General features: G+C 36.9%; 1 protein-coding gene across 2 annotated transcripts; it reads left to right on the forward strand.

Moving 5' to 3' along the window:
- Positions 1-4400: 4400 nt before the first annotated feature.
- On the forward strand, positions 4401-11664 carry LOC139743991 (post-GPI attachment to proteins factor 2-like). Of its 2 annotated transcripts, none has more exons than XM_071654458.1 (7): positions 4401-4534; positions 7066-7301; positions 8131-8380; positions 8873-8985; positions 9415-9523; positions 10690-10821; positions 11506-11664. In XM_071654458.1, the coding sequence occupies exons 2-6, from the start codon at positions 7143-7145 to the stop codon at positions 10815-10817; spliced, it is 759 nt and encodes a 252-aa protein (XP_071510559.1). In that variant the 5' UTR covers positions 4401-4534; positions 7066-7142; the 3' UTR covers positions 10818-10821; positions 11506-11664. The 2 variants fall into 2 exon arrangements, with proteins under 2 accessions (XP_071510559.1, XP_071510560.1); XM_071654459.1 differs by lacking the exon at positions 4401-4534 and adding an exon at positions 6164-6235.
- The last annotated feature ends 7019 nt before the right edge of the window (positions 11665-18683 follow it).

Below are 18683 nucleotides of genomic sequence, written 5' to 3' on the forward strand. Positions count from 1 at the left end.
AAAGATCAAGCATCACAAAACCATCTAATCAAAACTACTACAAAGAGAGGAAATTACACTATGTCATAACACCGCAAATGCCAGATTGGAACACTGTAATATATCCAGAGCATCATCTGGTTCGGTCTATGTTTGCAGTAGCATTGGGGGGGGGGGGGGGGGGAGGGGACTCCTCAATTCAACTGTGTACTGTAAAAGTGAATTTTTTTGAGTCATACATTTTTCTTCCTCTTTTGGTAAGATTACTTACATGTGTTTTGATTCTGCAGAATTAATCAAAACATAAAATAGCATCACATATAACAAGCAAATATTACTTACTTTGGCTTCTGTGATAGTTGTCCATGTTGTGCAAAATGCACTAAAATTACACTTTGACAGTAAACTTCCCATGACACATGGCATTATTAACTGCAACCAGTTAATTTGCACTTAGCACATATATGTGACCCTGCATAACAAAAAATCTCTATACATGAATTTTAGTTAAGGAAAGATTCTGAAAGACCAGACTCTAAGCTTTAGAATGGTGTATAACTCAATTCATATGAACTCTCCTAACCTATTGAAAAGCATGCACGTACTCTGGAAAAGTGTAAAGTGGGAAAAAAGGCTGTGAAGTACAGGGTTTATTCAAGCATTTAATCTTCACCAAATCTTGCTGGCTGTGCTATGAATGGGACAAAAACAGGATGTAAACCACGGTTGCAACATGCAGTGAAGGGATTATCAGATTAAACTGAAACTGAGAATGCTCTATGAACAATTCAGTCCATGAAAGCCAACTTTCAAGGTGGTAGCACTATCTTTTCAAGCGTTATTAGAGTTGAAAGTGAAGGGTGTGCAAAGGATTTTCAAGAAATGAAAAGGGACCTCTACCTGATCACACTACTCTACAAAAAAGGTTGTACAAAAACTGCTGAAAACACACTTTCCCATTCTTTTTATGACCCCCAAACTTATGAATAATGTAGAAGGATAATAGTTCTTTCAGATTATATGAAAAACTCGAGATACACTTGGTTGACCCGTTTCACCTTTTTTGAGTCCTCATTTAGAATCAAGGGGTGCGACTTAATTTTTTTGTTTTTGTTTTGGGATAACAATCAAACATGACACAACTTTGGTAATTACCACGAGCAATGCAAATGACATATGTAGATTGTAGGTAGCTTTTCCTTCTAATTTCATTGTCTCAGTTTCCCAAACAGACTGCAGACCTGTCCTCCCCCTCCCTCTCTTGTCTTTTTATACTACAACTATAGTCATGTCTACCAAGCACCCATCTATCTATCTATCTATCTGTTGAAATGGGGTGGAGCTTTTTGAGTAATATCCTTTTGTTTGTACGTTAAAGGGACTGTACAGTACTGGTTAAGGTGGGGATTCATGTTTTGAACATTCCTAAATGAGATAATGAAAAGCCTCTTATGAAATATGAAAGAGCATGTAATTTTAAGAAGGATTCAACATTTATTTGATGAAAATTGGTTTTCAAATGGCTGAGATATCAAAAAAAGTGCCCATAATAAAAGGCGACATGCCACAACTTTATTAGGATCTCTTTGTTTCACCTTGTTTTTGGATATCTCAGCCATTTCAAAACCGATTTTCATCGAATAAACTTTTGATACCCTTTAGAACCGCATGCTCTTTGACATCTCATAGAGTGATTTCTGAATATCTCGCAAAACGTTAAAAGCTAAATCCTCACCTCGACCAGAACTGTACACACCCTTTAATATAGTCTATACCCAGCACCCATCTAATCTATCTATTGAAATGGGGTGGAGCTTTTAGAGGAATCTCCTTTTGTTTGTATGGTAAAATAGTCTAACCAGCATCCATCTATCTATCTATTGAAATAATTAAGGTGGAGCTTTTTGAGGAATCTCCTTTTGTTTTTAATAAGTAGTCTACCCAGCACTAGTCTATCTATCTATTGAAATGGGGTAGAGCTTTTTGAGAAATATCCCTTTGTTTGTATGGTAATACTGTTGGAAATCAAATCCTCTTAGGACAGGACCGGTGGTGAGTTATTAATAGAGACAAAGAGAGAAAGAGAGAGAGAGGGATATATATATATATATATATATATATAGAGAGAGAGAGAGAGAGAGAGAGAGAGAGAGAGAGAGAAAGAGAGAGGGAGAGAGAGAGAGACTGGGAGAGAGAGGTTCATCTCTTTACAAAGCCTAAAGGAAGGCATCTTGGGGTCAGTTAATGGGGCAAGGACAAAAAACTATTGCCAATACATGTACAATGTATATGTATCTTCATCACATATTATGCTCGATATGCCCTACACTTACAACTGACTTGATGGGCACAGTCCTGACACTACTATAAGAAAAGCTAAAGTCTGATGGTATCAATGTTGTACCTTGACGACAACATGAAAGGTCAAGGTTGGGTGAATACTTTCATCATGTGAGATTATGCCTGTGTTACATAACTTAGTAACCGAGTACTACGTAATGATGCAATTAAATATGGAAAATGTGTCAAATGCAATAGATCTGTCACCACATTACATAATATACAGGCAGTGAACAATAATAATGTAACCCCTCAAATAAACATGTTGGATCCATAGCATGTAGGTATACCACTCCTTGGGTATACTGACTGTTGAAGAATTTGCCTTCTCTCGAGGTAGACAAAGAACCTACGCATCAAACATAACAACGTGTGATTAACCATGATGATGAATAGCCCGACCAGACGCTGTTACTATACGCTGTCGCTACCTTCAGCGACTGGGCTGTGTATACTGTATTTAGATGATGAAGTGACATGCTGGCTGAGATTATACGACCACAAAGGAGGTTGAAAGTCAGAATTGAGCAGCCTTTTATTCGTTTTCAAGGACGTAAAATTACTGGATGGAGCTTCTATACTCACGGTAGGCTGGTGAAATTTTCGCCGTCTTCCTTCGGAGCTTTTGTCGTGTGTGATGCTCAACTACTGGCTCCACTGGGGTGTAAGAATAGAAATGATGCGGAGATTCCCCGCTCGTCATGTTCATCCCATTCATTGCAGGTCATACCAGCTGGGCGCTAGTCTAATATTTCAGCCTCTATAATTATCATTCATACCCATCAGATCCACTCCTGGATCCTCTCTCTTTCGTTGAATGTTCTGTATCTGTACAGATCTATACCTTCCACTCTTAATAGTTATACGAGGGATATGCACCTCACTGGCTTACGTTCGTGTTTTAAGGAGAAAATAAAATCACATTTATTACTTTGGATCAACGAACAGACCCAACAACTCAAAGTAAACCCAGTCTGCAAGAATCTTCAGTCTATTGAAGGAGGCAGACTTAATCAGAAGAAGAAGAAGAAGAAAAAGAAGAAGAAGAAGAAGAAGAAGTATTGGATGGCATACCACCACTTCACTACATCCGACATACCTTTACCTTTTACCTTTTTAGATACTGGCTTAGATTGCTGTGTAGCAGCAGTCGAGCATCCAGGTCTATGTACATGTAGTTCTTCTCAATTTGTTTGTTTTTTGTGGCTTTGCTGACTTCATGATTTCTCTGCCTCTCTTTCTTAACTTTCCTCATTGAGCAATTTGTCCATTATAATGAGTCGTTCCTCTGTCTATTCTTTGATCGATGTAATCCATCTTTTTTGTATGATACATCTGCATTCATATCAACTTAAAAAATATATGTATTAACAACAAAATGTTATTCTGTATCACCCTTAATTGCCAGGGTCATACAAAGTAGGTACCTACCGTATCTATATCCATAATTAATCTAGTTAAAATGATCTACTTGTAGATGTGTACTAGAAGCTCTATCTACCATTCTACCACTGAGTTACTTATTTACTTCAATGTATCATCTATTGTTATTGTTGTTTTTTATTCAGTTTATTAAATTTCTTACTTGAATGTATTACATGTTCTACCCACCTTCAATCTGACAACCCGTGGCATACTCTACTAGTATATCATTCAGTTTGAATATCACATGCTATATCGGCATCGAAAATTCCTAGACTACCAATAATCGGTACCTAAGGGGGGCCCGCAACTGTTTCATAAAGCCGCTCGTAAAGTTACGAACAACTTACGAGCGACTGGTGATCAGTTCTTGTGCTGATTTATGGAAATTCTGATATGTACAATAGTGTATAGCACATCAGAACTGATCACCAGTCGCTCGTAAGCTCTTCGTAACTTTACGAACAGCTTTATGAAACAGGGCCCTGGCATGGCTCACACACCAAGGCGCCGCGGTTTACTAATTTTGTACGTTCACTGCATGCATACCGCTTGTGGAGTGCATAGTCGCTGTAGTTTAGACACACGTACACTGCTACTGCACTATGATAGCACTGCCGCATGATCGTGAACGCAGTGACTGCACACCCTCCGGCCTCCTACACTTGTCTCACCGCGCTCTTCAGCCTGTAGAAAATCGATTGCTTCTCTGAAAAAGTAACGGGTATTGAAACTTCAAACGATATCGCCTGCAAAATACAGCGCTTCTTCTACCTATTTTGTAGTCGGTGGGGTAAGTGTAATCACCTTCTTTGTGGTCCTTGACCTTGTTTGGAGAATCGCATCTCTTTAGTTTTGGCTCGCACTTACCGAGGCCGATAGAGTTGTAACCGGGAGCGGCTAGCTGTAACCCGACACGAACGGAAAGGGTCGCCAATGCTGCATTTTCTAACAATACTCGTTGGTTGTTGTTTTTTTTATGTGGCTAACGCTGAACAGAATGATTTGTGAGTGAGGTCCGGATGCATCACTCTTTAAAAATTACATTCAACATTTTATTGCCAAACACTGTAAATTTAATATTACAGTACTAAGTAAGTAATAGTGCATGTACTCAGCAACCCAAGCATTGGCTTTATTGATCTGTTAGTGCGCCTTAATATATAGCAATTAAAAATCAAAGTTGCAAACTTCTTTAAGATAAAGGGTTGTGGAATGATTTGTTGAACAAGGAACAGCATGAACAGCTTTTAAGTAGAGAAGACATTTTGAAATCTAGCCATGGATGAACGTATGAACAGAGGTGGTGGTTCTTCGGATATTTATGCCTTACACTGTATATGGTTGGAGTTACTGTCGGTGTGATGCAAACATCAGTTTATCAGACGTGGAAAAAGCAGTCGATCATATTTGATATGATAGGTGCTGGTAGGGCCTCTCTTATGCTGCAATTCTTGCTGCAATCCATCAGCAGATTTTCTCTCGGCCTACACGTAATTTGTGGAGTACTTCACAGAAAAGCTCTTTCATCAATGATTAGTACAAAATACTGGTAGTGTGGATTTACCACTAACCAGTAATTCATTTCTTAGATTTTGAGTTTATGGTACTCAACTTCCATGCTCATAAACACACAGACATTTTTAATACACAGACACTCACACAAGATTATTACCTCCGCCAAGGAGGCACTTGTTTTTGTCAACATTTGTTTGTCTGTTTGTCTGTTTTCAAGATGACTCAAAAAAAAGTTTTGAACGGATTTAAATGAAACTCATAGCGAAAATTCATAATGACACAAGGAACTGATGTTGAATGTTGGTAGTTTTTGTGAATTTTTGGAGGATTTTTTTTTCTTTTGGCAAATAAGGTCAATGAACTTGGGAGTTAAAGCTGCCCATATTTGAGGTTTGCATATGTGCCCCAAAGCATATGTTCTGTACAAGGCATCACACAGCAGAAAGCCGATGAAGTAAACACAAGGCTTCTTTATCATTGAAAAACTGGGCAATTTTCAGCATGCTTGTATGGATGGAAATTAATTACCTGCTTGGCAGAGGTCTGCACTTTCTGAGTGCTTTCCTACAAAACAGTTACCCCCGCCAAGGGAGGAGGTTATGTTTTCGTTACTGTTGGTTTGTTTGTTCCTTAGTTTGTTGTCCGTGTGCAAAATAACTCAAAAAGTAGTTAACAGATTGGGATGAAACTTGCAGGAAAGGTTGAGAATGACACAAGTATAACAAATGATTAACTTTTGGTAGTGATCTAAGAATTTTTGGGTGAATTTATGATGGATTTTTGAATTTGATATTTTGGCAGGTAGGGTCAATGAACTTGGGAGTTCAGGCTGCGCGTATTTGAGGTTTGCATGCGCACACTAAAGTGCATGCTCTAGTTTCCGCTTGGGTGAGGCGCGCCGTGCAGCTGAGGGTTTATGAGGTAACAAAGGCTTCTATATCGGGAAATCGGGGGGACTTTCAGCACACAGTGCTATGTAAGTATGTATAGGTGGAAATCACTGATATTTCTATGGAAGAACAAGATCAGTGGTGGAAATGAGCTGCATGCTTGGCGGAGGTCTGCGCTCTCAGATCAAGTGCTGTAGTTACGGTGCATTACCATAATTTATGTCTCAAGTTGCTTGCTTGATGGTAAATGCTGTCTGATTATGTACCAATGTATCAATCCTTATGCAGGTTCAGGATGTGAGACAGGATTTGTGGGTCATGGACATAGAATAGGCCATGTTTCTTGCTATTGTATTGTTCCTTTTGTCGAAATGCCAGACAAAAAAAAAAAAGAGAGTATATTTGCAGGGTTTGCATGAATCATGGAGATGCTGATCTGCATATCATACACTTATCCAGTTACCATTTCTGTCTCATCAGCTACAATGTCTGACATATTTTAAAGTTAGGATGATATTTTGTGCGGATGTCACCTTATAAGAATCCTAATTACCCATCCTGTGTTACTTTACCAATGTTGGTCATTGTGTAATAGCATGGCAGTAAAACCAATAATTGCATTCATGAAGTTTTCTAAGGTCATGTCACTAAGAGAGAAGAAAAAAAATTCTATGCTGTTAATATTTTATTATGTTTATAACTTGTGTTTATAAATGCAGTAACTTGATGTTAATACCAATCATTTAATCACCTTCATTCAATCTTGTTACATAACATCATATTGCTGAAGGGAAAAAAAATCAAATATAATCTTTACTTGTAATACAGTTTCTTCCATTGAAAGAATGAATGCTTGTGTAATGAAGCATATGTTATTATAGCATTTATGATTATGTTATTTTCTAAACATTGACAGGTAATGGAACCTTCTGCTGTTGGTAACTTGACAAACCAGAGGTAACATTCACTGAAAACTTGAAGATCTAATTGTCCATGATGGATATCGGGGGTCGGTTTTCGAGCAACGGGGTGGTGGTGACCTTCCGTTCTGCTTCCCTTGTGACATCAGCCATTATGCTGGTAGGGTTCCTGATGAGTGTTGTCTGTGCAGTCGTCTTTAATTTCAAGTCAACCACATCAACACACTGTGGGGTGAGTTATGCTTCAAGTATCGACTAATAGAGATCTGTAGATTCACTGATTCTTGGTATCTGAAGGCACACCTTCAATGTGACTGAAAAAGAAATAATAAGTTCAGAGCGGAAATTTTATCTTTGAATCTTCCAACTGCAAGTCATACTTAGTAAGAGTCCTACCATGTGTATTTGGATAAAATCATGTTTCGGACAGTCTGAAAATCAATCTTGATAAAAGCAAAAATAACTATGTTCATGGAACATACCCAATACTTTTTTTTAAGTATTTCAAAAGAATGGACTTGTACCTTATGTACACTGTATCTCTTTTTGCACTTGTACAATAATCTGTTCTGATAATTTTTAAAAGCATTTCATACAGCATCAATCTTTTTGGGAGAACTGCTTGAATTATACACTGTACATGTAGATATTAACGTACACAATGTATACTAGTAGTTGAAGGATGAGGAAAATCTTAGTCATTATCATTTTGCCTTTCATGGTGTTGGCATGGATAATTATTACATACATTGTGTGTGTTGTTTTTGTGTGTGTGTTTTTGTGTGTGTGTTTATCAGCAGTGAAACTCCCTCTATGTATCCCGTTACAGGAAAAAGACGCATCTTGTATATTATTTATCTATTCATGATTGCCAATATGAAAATTGTATGATATTGCATTTCAGGATAAGTGGGTGATATCTAACTACAGGATTATGGATGACATGTATCGAGACTTGCATTTTAGGCAATTATATGTGTTTATGTACATGTATTGAAAGACAGATATTAATGAAAAAAAATTACCATTATTACTTGTTTTTATCCCCACTTGTTATGTAGGTGGACAACTACCTGCCTTCAATCAGTGCAGCCATTGCAAAGCCCCCGTCATCATACATCTGGCGCCTCTCAATCACCTTGTGTGCCTCCCAGCGCCTTTTCACCATTGTCTGTCACTATGCCATGTACACCTCCATACCACTTAACCGGCGCCAGTACCACTGGCTGATCAACCTCAGCACCGCCTTTGAGCTCATTGAAAACTTGGCTCTCATCGGACTGACTTGTGTCTCATCAGTCGAAAATCATCGTAAGTTGATTTGGGGGATGAGGGTTTGAGAATGCCCTTCAGGCACATTATGTTTTGACTGTATAGCTGCGCAACTCCTTTCCTTTCCTCCACCACAAAGAAAGTCATGAAAAAAACCATTAGGGTGTTCAGACACAGAAAAATTATTCCAAAATGCCATGGCCATACAAAAATGGTATGGTTATATGATGGATTTATATGTCTGAATGCTGACTAACATAACGTTGTATAACGAATCATGTAATGAAACGTAGTACAACAAAGCAAGGGTCAGAGCATTGTTTCGAACTAGAACTCGATGACAATCACCTTTCCATGTGTCTTAATGTACATGTATGCTGACCATAGAACAGTATAACTGGATGGGGCTCAACTCGAGCTCGCATGAGGGGTGACCCGACTTGCTCGTCAAAAGTCAAAATTGTGCATGCTCCATGAGTGATTATGATGATGATGATGACGTAACCATGGTGACGATCATGTCTTTTGCAGATATCCATGAGATTTGCTTTGTGGTGTTCCAGGCCAGTTCCATGCTCTTCATGCTAGTGATGTGCATGGTTCATAACCTTGCCCTCAATCAAGGCACTGCCCCGACTAGAACGGTAAGATCTCGCCGTACAGAGATAATAGTTCGCATTCTTGATGTGTTATATCATTGTATTTGTCAAAGAAAACCCTGTTGCGAAATTCAGTATCCTAAGGTGCCATTATTTCAGCCACTCGCTTTTTATTTGATAGAAAGTGTATACATCCAATTCATCTGCACTTTTTGTAAACACTTTTCACAAATGTATGGAGTAACATGCATACTTATCTGCACTTTCAATTTTCATCCTCTCAGTTTTACTATGATGTTAATGAGTCGAAAGTGATAAAGTAAGATTTTGAATGTTTTAAGATTGATTTGTTTTTGTCGTTGTTGGTTTGTTTGTTTTTTTGTTTCAATGTACCCTGAACTCTGAAACAAATAATCTTATGCTCTTTCCTGTCTTTTTCAATTCTTTGCTGGCACATGTTTTGTCCATGGGAAGGAATACCGATCGTTTATGAGGCAGGTGTCATTTTTTGTCACCAATATTGTCGCCTTCACCTCAGCCTTGTACTTCTTCTATCGACATAACCGGTACTGTGAGCCTGGAGGTGAGACTAATCACTTGATCAAAATAATAAGAACAGCAATGATTGTTTGGAACTGATCCTACCAAATTCTGATGTCTTAGTTTATGGCAACAAACTTCATAATGTAATCCTATTTTTTATTTTCCAGCCATGTTACTGGCACATCTCCCAAGAAAGGGACTTACTGTTAAACAAGTTTCATCATCATTGCATGTTTATGAGTCGAGTAAGCGGAGCGTTGTAGAATAACAATTTTATTCGGTTTTGCTGCAGTATGTTGATGTTACATTGCCAGGAAGAAATATTGAGTGTTCTTTTCATGAATATCTTTGACATTAAATAATAGGATGGAATGTACTTCAACACATTCATGTCTTTGCCCTGATTCACAGATATGGAACTGTTCAGAGCATGGACAGAATTTGATGCTGCAATACTGTAAAAGTGGAAATTTGCACATGGTTGAAATTGCTGTGAATTTTGTGCAACCTGAAAGTAGCATGAAAAACCAGCATACAAATATGTTTTGCTTGCTAAAGGGATACCATTTTATCTGTGAGTTCAAGGAAAGCATGTTGTGGTAGTATTGTGGTAATCATGGAGCTACTAGCTCCATGTTGTAATGTTGTATGTTGTTTTCTACATGTTCACTAGTCCTGTGGCATACATGAATATGCCATCATAAAGTGGACCAGTTACATTTTACTGTTGTATACTGCAGCGAAAGCCTTTAACTGCTGTGCCAACAGTGAGCTGTTTGAAGTGTTCATGTTGTCATGACTGTCTGCAAAATTGAAATTATGCAAAATTTATCTTCCCCCACCAGGCACAAAAAAAAAATTACTAACACAAAATTTCTGCTCTTTTTCTGTTTTCCATACTACATTTGGTCACTTCTTAGATGAATGATAATGAATATTTTATTCTCTGTATGTACAACTTGAAGGACCTCCAGCATGGTAATATAAAGTAAAAAGAATGATTATTGAATCTTTGTAATCTGAATGCTGCACATAACATTACATGGAAGGTCCAAGAATGCCTAGTGGAACACAGTAAACATATCGTAGGACTATGCAGACATATGGTGAAAAAAAATGGCTCTGCTTTGATTTATTATATGGTCAGTAGTGATGACTTTAATCATGTCTGTGGCTTGTTATGCTTTGCCCTCTTCCTTTTTTCAGTGTACACCATCTTTGCTTTCCTGGAGTATGTGGTTGTGCTTAGCAACATCGGCTTCCACTTCTTGGTGACCAGCAACTTTGGTGACAGAGTCATCAAATTTGGCGTCTGGGAAAAAGTGCAATTTTGACCGGGTAAGAGTGATGCAAATGCTTGTTTTTCCTGTTATTATTATTTGTTCAGCATTTTTGTCGAACGATAATTTATTCATATTTATAATCATTTGTTGCGATTTGAAAATGTGGACAGAGCTTAGTCATTTTTCTATGAGAGTTAAAGACAGTGGCTGTATGAAGTAAAAAATCAATAGCAAAGCAGAATACAAGAGTACTGTTTGGAAGAAGTTAAATACAAGAAGAAAAAAGAACGCCATTTTTATCATATAAAAAACTAGGTGTTGAAAAGTGAAGGAGTTTTGACAAATGAAAATAGAAATGAAATGCAGAAAAGTTTTTGTGGAATGATAGACATTTGTTGGTATTGCTTATGGGTGGGGATTAAAACACACTGCAATATAAGTGTTCCACTTGTGAAATCCTAGTAGGATGCAACATCATAGTGTACAATGGTTATAATTTAATGGTACACATTTTCTAGCACACAAATACAATGTTTCCAAATTTTCTTCTTTTTTTTTTTGCATTATTACTGCTATCATCACATGCAAGGGAAGGGTCACACTCACACACACATTTTTTTTTAACTGTTAATAAATGCAGAGTTTGAGCTGTTCTTACTCAAGATACTTTCAACTTTCAAACAGTAAAATTCCCCTGCTCTATCTCCCCTCTCATCGGTGCTCTTGTTACATGCTGCAGGTAAGACTTGCCTGTCTCTTATCTCAAGATACTTCCAGAGTCAATTCTCCGGTCACCACCATGATTGCCTTCAGCACAACACAGTGTCGACACTTCATCATTACAAAACCCAGGGCAGCTGATATCACCTAGAGGTGACATATCGAGTTTGTTTGCTGGTACCAAGTGATATTTTGTTAACTGTTTTTGTGTTTCCTCCTTTCCCTCCCCCCTCCCCCCCAGGGAAAAAAAAAAAGAATGAGAGACCCTTCTAAATTAATAGAAATATGAGAGCTGTAAGAGATATGTCACTCTCCTCTCTAGAAGCTACATTCGGTCTCTTTTATGTGATGCAATGTACTCATGTGTGACGTGATACAGAAGATGTGGCTTAGTGCATGCATGCATGCAGCAATGCAAGTTTCCTGATGACCCTAGACTGTTCTGGTATTCTCCTGATCGGACATCCGGGTATTTAGCGGTGGCTGGAGTGATAATAAACCCAATCAGTGCATGATCGGTGTATTTTTATACTTGTGTATTTCAGTTCAATTTATGTAAAACCAAAAGCCAAACATATATCTGGGATTACATTATAGATGAAATTATATACTTTTCTTCCATAATTGGCTTTGAAATTCCATGAAACTGTCAGCTGCGGTCCATTGTAACATTTCTGATAGCCACAGGAAATATTATTGATAAATTCTGTATAGGAATGGTGGATCGAGGATTCTAAACGCCGACGCCTTGTCATGTGTATCACCACTTAACCCTGCATGCACATGGCTGCATGCACAGCATTTTCACAACGATTCTCACTCCAGCTCTGCACATGTACTGTACAGGCGAGCTGTTTGGTTTTCACTCCAGTTATACCGGATGTGACATATATTTGTTCATGAGAATTATGGTTGAGGTTAATCATGTATGCCTGGTGAATTTGAATGTCAGGTAATATAGGTGTCAGAGGTTGTAGAAGGAATAAAAAGATGTGTGCAAAAGAAAATTTACATTCCATTAAAATCTGAATCAGTGTTTATGGTTGTAGTTCCCTATATTAGACGCATTGGTGGTGGTTTGCCCTGCTGGGCATACTAACGACTTGCAAAGCGGTTGTTTTGCAATGACCAAATATCTCTGGGAACACTTAGTTTGATGGGACTACTCTATGATGCAGGTGTACAGCATAGCATTTTGAATGCCCTATCCTGACAATAAAAGGGACAGGCTCTGTTATTTTCTTGGTGCATCGGTGATTTTTTTTTTATGATAATGAACATGATGAGATTTTTTTTTTAAAGATGAGCTCACAGAGCAATAGCGATAATGACTTAAATGTTATTATAAAACTGCCATGCAACCATAAAACTGTGAGGTAGAATCATCGACATTTCACTGAGTTGTGAATCCATTAAATTGGCCCTGTGTTTTCTCAGTCTTTGCACTTGTCTGTCTGTGACACAATTCTCAGATTTCTTGAACATTTTGGATCCGTCTTATATCGTTCTACGCATGTGATGTCACAAGCTATGGTAGTCTTCTCATCCAGCAGTAACTGAGCACAAACTTCAAAAATTCCTAACTTTTGAACGGATAGTCCAATTTTCCTCAAACTCTCACTGATGTGTTCTAGTAGTATTGCTGCATTCACTCAATCCACACGTCTATTGTCCTTTAAGAGGTACTGAAAATTATGATACACGTTATGAATAATTTGTGTGCATGAGTTTTGATGCTTGGGGGAAGTAAATTTTGAGAAATACGAGGTCTGGGATGTTTAGGTGATGAGCTTAACAGACCTCAAGCTCATATCAAACCCTTCCATGAAAACTGGAATGGGTTCTTGAAGTCAGTTTTTACGTACAAACAATTGTAACAATTAAAGCATGCATTATCGCAATTATATCTGTAGGTCACTATCATGCACAGAATTGTCGATGATAACAATTTCTCAACAAAGATATCATTTGAGTATTGAAATTATTAACTTTTAGGATTGATCGAACTATCTTCATATGTCAGTAGTCATGATATGATAAGGTCCATTTTTAAAAGAATTCCTGTGAATGGTTGCTGCCCAGCAAAACTGCCTAAGGCTTGCAGGCTTGAAAAGTCCCCCCAAATTATGATGGCATCATATGAAATACTTTTAAAACTCATTAAAATTATGTCATGAACAAAAATTCTATTTGGGGGCAAAATTTCCTTCTAGAACCCTTATGCCAAGCAGGCTGGGGAATGTAGCCCAAATCATGTTTTCCATGAGTCAATTTCTGTAGAGTATTGTAACAGGACACAGATATCCTATCCTTCCCATTCATTACAGTACTTGATGCATGTCACTTTTCAAAGAAGATATGTTCATCCTTTCATCATTTAGTTCAATAAAGCTCAGAAAAATTAGGGTCAGCTAAACCAAAGATTGGGAAGAAGTTTTATAACTTTAATGTTTAGGTATGCAGAGGGCTGCACAATGCTTTTAGGGGCAGCTTTTATTTCATTGCATAGATTTTAGTTCGGTATCGACAAATGCCTTTCCTAAACTACAGCTTGTCATTCTCTCTCTGTCTTGCCAAGTTGGGAGGTATGATGTCAGAAATTGTGTTTGCCCTCATTGTTTTTTTTTTTCTCTTGCCTCAATTCACTTGCCCCAAGCTGCAGGGAACAATAAGCCTCTGGCCCTGAAAACGTGACATAGAATAGCCTGATAGAAAGTGATAGATGAATACTAGTACCCTTGTAAATTTTCACATTTTTTATGGTTAAGAAGAGATGAGAGTGAGCACCAGAATGGTGAATTTTTGTCCACACTTATCATCTGCATCATGAATTTTGTGATCAGATTCTTGCCCACTTTACAATTATTTGGTTGCTACACTGCAGATTGCTTCAAAAGTTAAATCTTTCCTATTATTTCCTGATTGAACAAGTCGGTAAAAAAAAAAAAAAATAGTTACTCAAATTGAAGTCACTTGCCCCACTCCCACCCCCCCCCCAAAAAAAAGAAGCCTGATTTAATAATATCAAACTCTACTTACTGCAGTCATCATAAGCTGCCCCTGCAGTGTTGATACATTTATTACTCCCTATTGCTTTGTTTTGTCAATCTGTGAAGTTTTTTTTTCTTCATATTTGAAGCAGGTTTATATGAAACAGAGTTTGTCAAGTAGGGCATGTGTTTCAATATTTTACCAGCCCAATATCAGAACTTGAGTGTCCTTTTATACAGGCAGATTTATTGAACATTGCGGCAAGCAGTGACCAGCAGTAATTATGAGGTTCATGATATACTACAAATTCATATTTATTAAATGCAGTTGCATAATGACTATTTTGGTTTATGTGTTTGTTTTGTTTTATTTTGCCGAAATCATTCAAAGATCTTCATAATGCAGATATACATGCCTGTATCTATCCCGATAAGCACTGTTTGTACATGTACCATGAATACTCTGAGTAGAGCTCAACGGTCGTCCTCTCTCGCACAGCTATCTTGAAGAAATTTTTATGTCATATCAGTGGTGGTTATAGATAAGTTCCCAAAATTTGTGTTGATTTTCATGGCACAAGCCTGTATGGGTCCCATCACAAGATGGCCTCCTTTACCTCTTACAGCGTTGGAGATCACACTCTCACCACTCATAGCAGGGGGCACTGATTGCAAGGTATGATGGGAAGGACAGCATCAATATGACCAGCAGGTCAAGGGTCAAATCTGCTGCTTGTAGGTAGTTTGTTGTGGTACAAAATGCTGTTGGTTTATTCGTCTCCTATGTAAAAGTCTTATTCTTGTAATTGTTGATTATTTCATTCTGAATGGGAAGCTATTTTTGTACCCAAAGCAAGAGATATATAATTATTTTCAGAGACATTGTCTTAGTTATTTTGATATATTTTCAAAAATTCATTTTGTACATGTATTGTATATACCATGTGTCTTAAATAGGGGGTCTAATTTTTTGCGAATCGGGACTGCTTGATAATTTTGCGAGATTGTGGAGTACAGTACTGGTCAGAGAAAAGTGTGCATACACGTCATATTCATGTTGGGATCAAAGTTAATATTTTTGCATGTTTTTAAATTTGTGAATAGCACCAACTCGTGAAATTGGCAAAAATAAAAACCTTGCAAAATATGTGGCATGAACAATACTTGATATGCCTGTATATGAGAAAGAAAATTTTAAGTTGATAGACTGTACCTCAGGTTGTTTTGGAATGTTCACAGAACCTGGCTATGTGACATGGAAAGTTGTGATTTTATGATTGATAGGTCTGTCATATGATCTATTGTAATGTATAGATGGATATCGAGAGAAAACTTTACTTAGCCTTCAGAAATACATATTTTGGAACTCTAACTTGTATTTGATGGTGAGTTGACATAACCAACAGCTTTATCTGTAACAATTCTAAGTGATGCAGTAATTGTCAAAGTAATTCAAAATATCAACAACAAACAAACCATGAACTTAACAAAATTATACAATATATGTTACTATGTTTGTGCAACGTAATATTAATTTTACTCAGTGTGTTGATTTTATTTCCTGATATTTGTGACCGTGTCCATGTATCAAAAAAAAAAGTGTAGTGGTCAAAGCAAATTGTACATACCGGTAATTATGCATTATCATAGAGCTTTCACCTGGTTGTCAGTGCACTTAACAATTAAGCTTCTTGTGCTGTGCCATTTATCAAATCATTCCATCCATTTCAATAATTTATCATTGCAGTACTGTTATTGCGTTCATTTTTGTTGGACATTTTACTTTTTGTGTTAGACTTTGTAATACTGAGAGATCTTTGAAAAAAATAAAGGAAAACAAAATATGACTCTTCATGTATGATAGTCATTTGCTGTAAATTGAAATGCACAATGCCAACATTCAAAGTGTTGTTCTCAAAAGATTTTAAAGCCAAAACATAGTTCTCAGAAGGGCTCAAAATTCATCTTCCACTGTTTGGAATTTGCTTCCAACATATTAAAAGGGTCCACCAAAAAACATACCTGGCTGATGCGATTTGCCAGGATGATGAACTGTCTGTTTTTTTTTTAGTATTTTGAGATCAAAAGTGTAGTGTATCTTAGTACACAGCATTTATTCCAGAAGAGCCCCCTCCAGTTTAGCATAGTGGGCAGGTAGGACAATATGTGACAATCTATCGTGCCCTAGCAGTTATTTCCAACAAGCTTCATGCAGTTCTTCTAGTGCAGAAGATCAGTGAGTACTACTATTGCCTGGTTTGCCAATTGTATTGATACTCGATTGTAAAAAAAAAACAAATCATGTAGCATCTGTGATAAGGAAAGCTCTCAGACCGTCATACTTCTGGCAAACATTTTTTGGCTACTACATAAATTTGCTTAAGAACAAAACTTAGGAACAAAAATCAACAGTTCTGTGGGCATATGAGAACTATGTTGTGGCTTTAACTCAATGGCCTGAATTCACGAGGGTGGTATAAATGAAACCATGGACAAAAACCATGGAGCGCCAAGTGTCGCATGGAATATTTCGTTACGAAATCAGTCATTTTGTCGATGAAATGACTATTTTGTAATGAAATGACATTTTGTAATAAAATGAACATTTCATCCACGAAATGATAATTTTGTTAAAGATGCGGTCATTTTGTCAATGAAATGACCAATTTCGTAACGAAATATTCCGTGCTACACTTGGCGCTTTATGATTTTTGTCCATGGTTTAAACCATGGTTTCATTTATACCACCTTCGTGAATTCGGGCCTATGTGTTAACGTATAATGTATTCATTGCCATATGCTGGGTGCTCACATCATACCATTGAAATTTTGCAGTACTAGCCATTTTATTATTTCTTTCCATTTGTTAAAGGAGATTTGAGCAGTGATAACTTTGTACTAGGTAGGGAAAAAAATGATAAAAACTACAGTATCTTAAATTGGAACTGCTGGTAATGTTTTGGCATAAGTCTAATTAACAACTTTATGATATAAATGTGCTGAATATTTTTGGTGGAGCATTATGTTCATACTTCTGTGTCATAAAAAAAAAAGTAAGGAAAAAATGCAAACCAATTTATACAATAATTAAATACCAAAATTATTACAGAGAAAATCATTGAACAAAATTAAATGTCTTGATATGCTGCTCTTTCATTTCACTTTCATATTGTAAGTACACATTGTATATTTGTCTAAATGTTTTGCAGTGCAGAATGACTTTGAAATATGAAGTACAAATCTTTTGATATGAAAAAACATTTAAGGTGTATTGAATTGTATGCTTTAATCATGTGGGTGTAAAATAGATGTGTGTGAAGGAAGTTTGCCATTAGAGTCTATTTGCTGTGCAGCTTGTCAGAGTTTGTTTGCATGCCGTGTCTTGAAAGCATATTAATGGAAAGGTTGCCATTGTGTCCTCATTACCTTGCGATAAACATTTTCACTCATGTGCTGAAATTATTTCATACCACTGTATGCCATTCCATATCATGCATTCCTGCAAACTGTTTTTATCTTACAGGATCAGTCCCGTTTTTACTTGAAAGAAGCTCTATCAACTTTGTCATCCTAATATGTACCCTTGTTCACATACGCTATGTTGATAGTGGATATATACAGCTGTATCAAAGATTGATAAGAATTTCTGATTTTGAAATTTGTTCTTGTATTCATTAATAATCGTTGAGCTTTGCATGAAGGTACAGGAAATATGTAGGCCCTACATGAACCTATACAAAAGTTTGATCACTGACGTTAGGCGTTAGTAGGAAGAAGTCAGTAGGACACCTCTGTGCAATATATGTCTATGGATCAAAACCATAGCATTTCAAAATGTTGCAGGTGAAATGTGTCAGCAGTTACGTGTACAATATGCATAAAATTACTGTTAACCATTGCAATATGTACATTCTTGTTTTTGAAATCTTTGAAGTGTTTCACAACATTTTAAGGATACATTATGAAAGTACCATTTTACACAGAGGTATATATGTATTACATATCATTATGCACATTTGTCATGCTCTAGTTAATATAGAAATTGTTGATGAATCTTTGTATGAAATTGCTATTGGGAAATTCTATATTTATATACTTGAATTGATATACGTAGGGTTCGAAAGATGCAAAAGTGATTTCCAAATATTTTCTTATATTTGTAATCAGATTTTATTGTGGAGAAAATTAAATCATTAAAGTTTGAAAT

The sequence above is a fragment of the Diadema antillarum genome, unplaced genomic scaffold (assembly GCF_040938485.1).
Source record: "Diadema antillarum isolate AM-2024a unplaced genomic scaffold, OU_Dant_1.0 seq00001126_RagTag, whole genome shotgun sequence".
Classification (NCBI taxonomy): Eukaryota; Metazoa; Echinodermata; class Echinoidea; order Diadematoida; family Diadematidae; genus Diadema; species Diadema antillarum.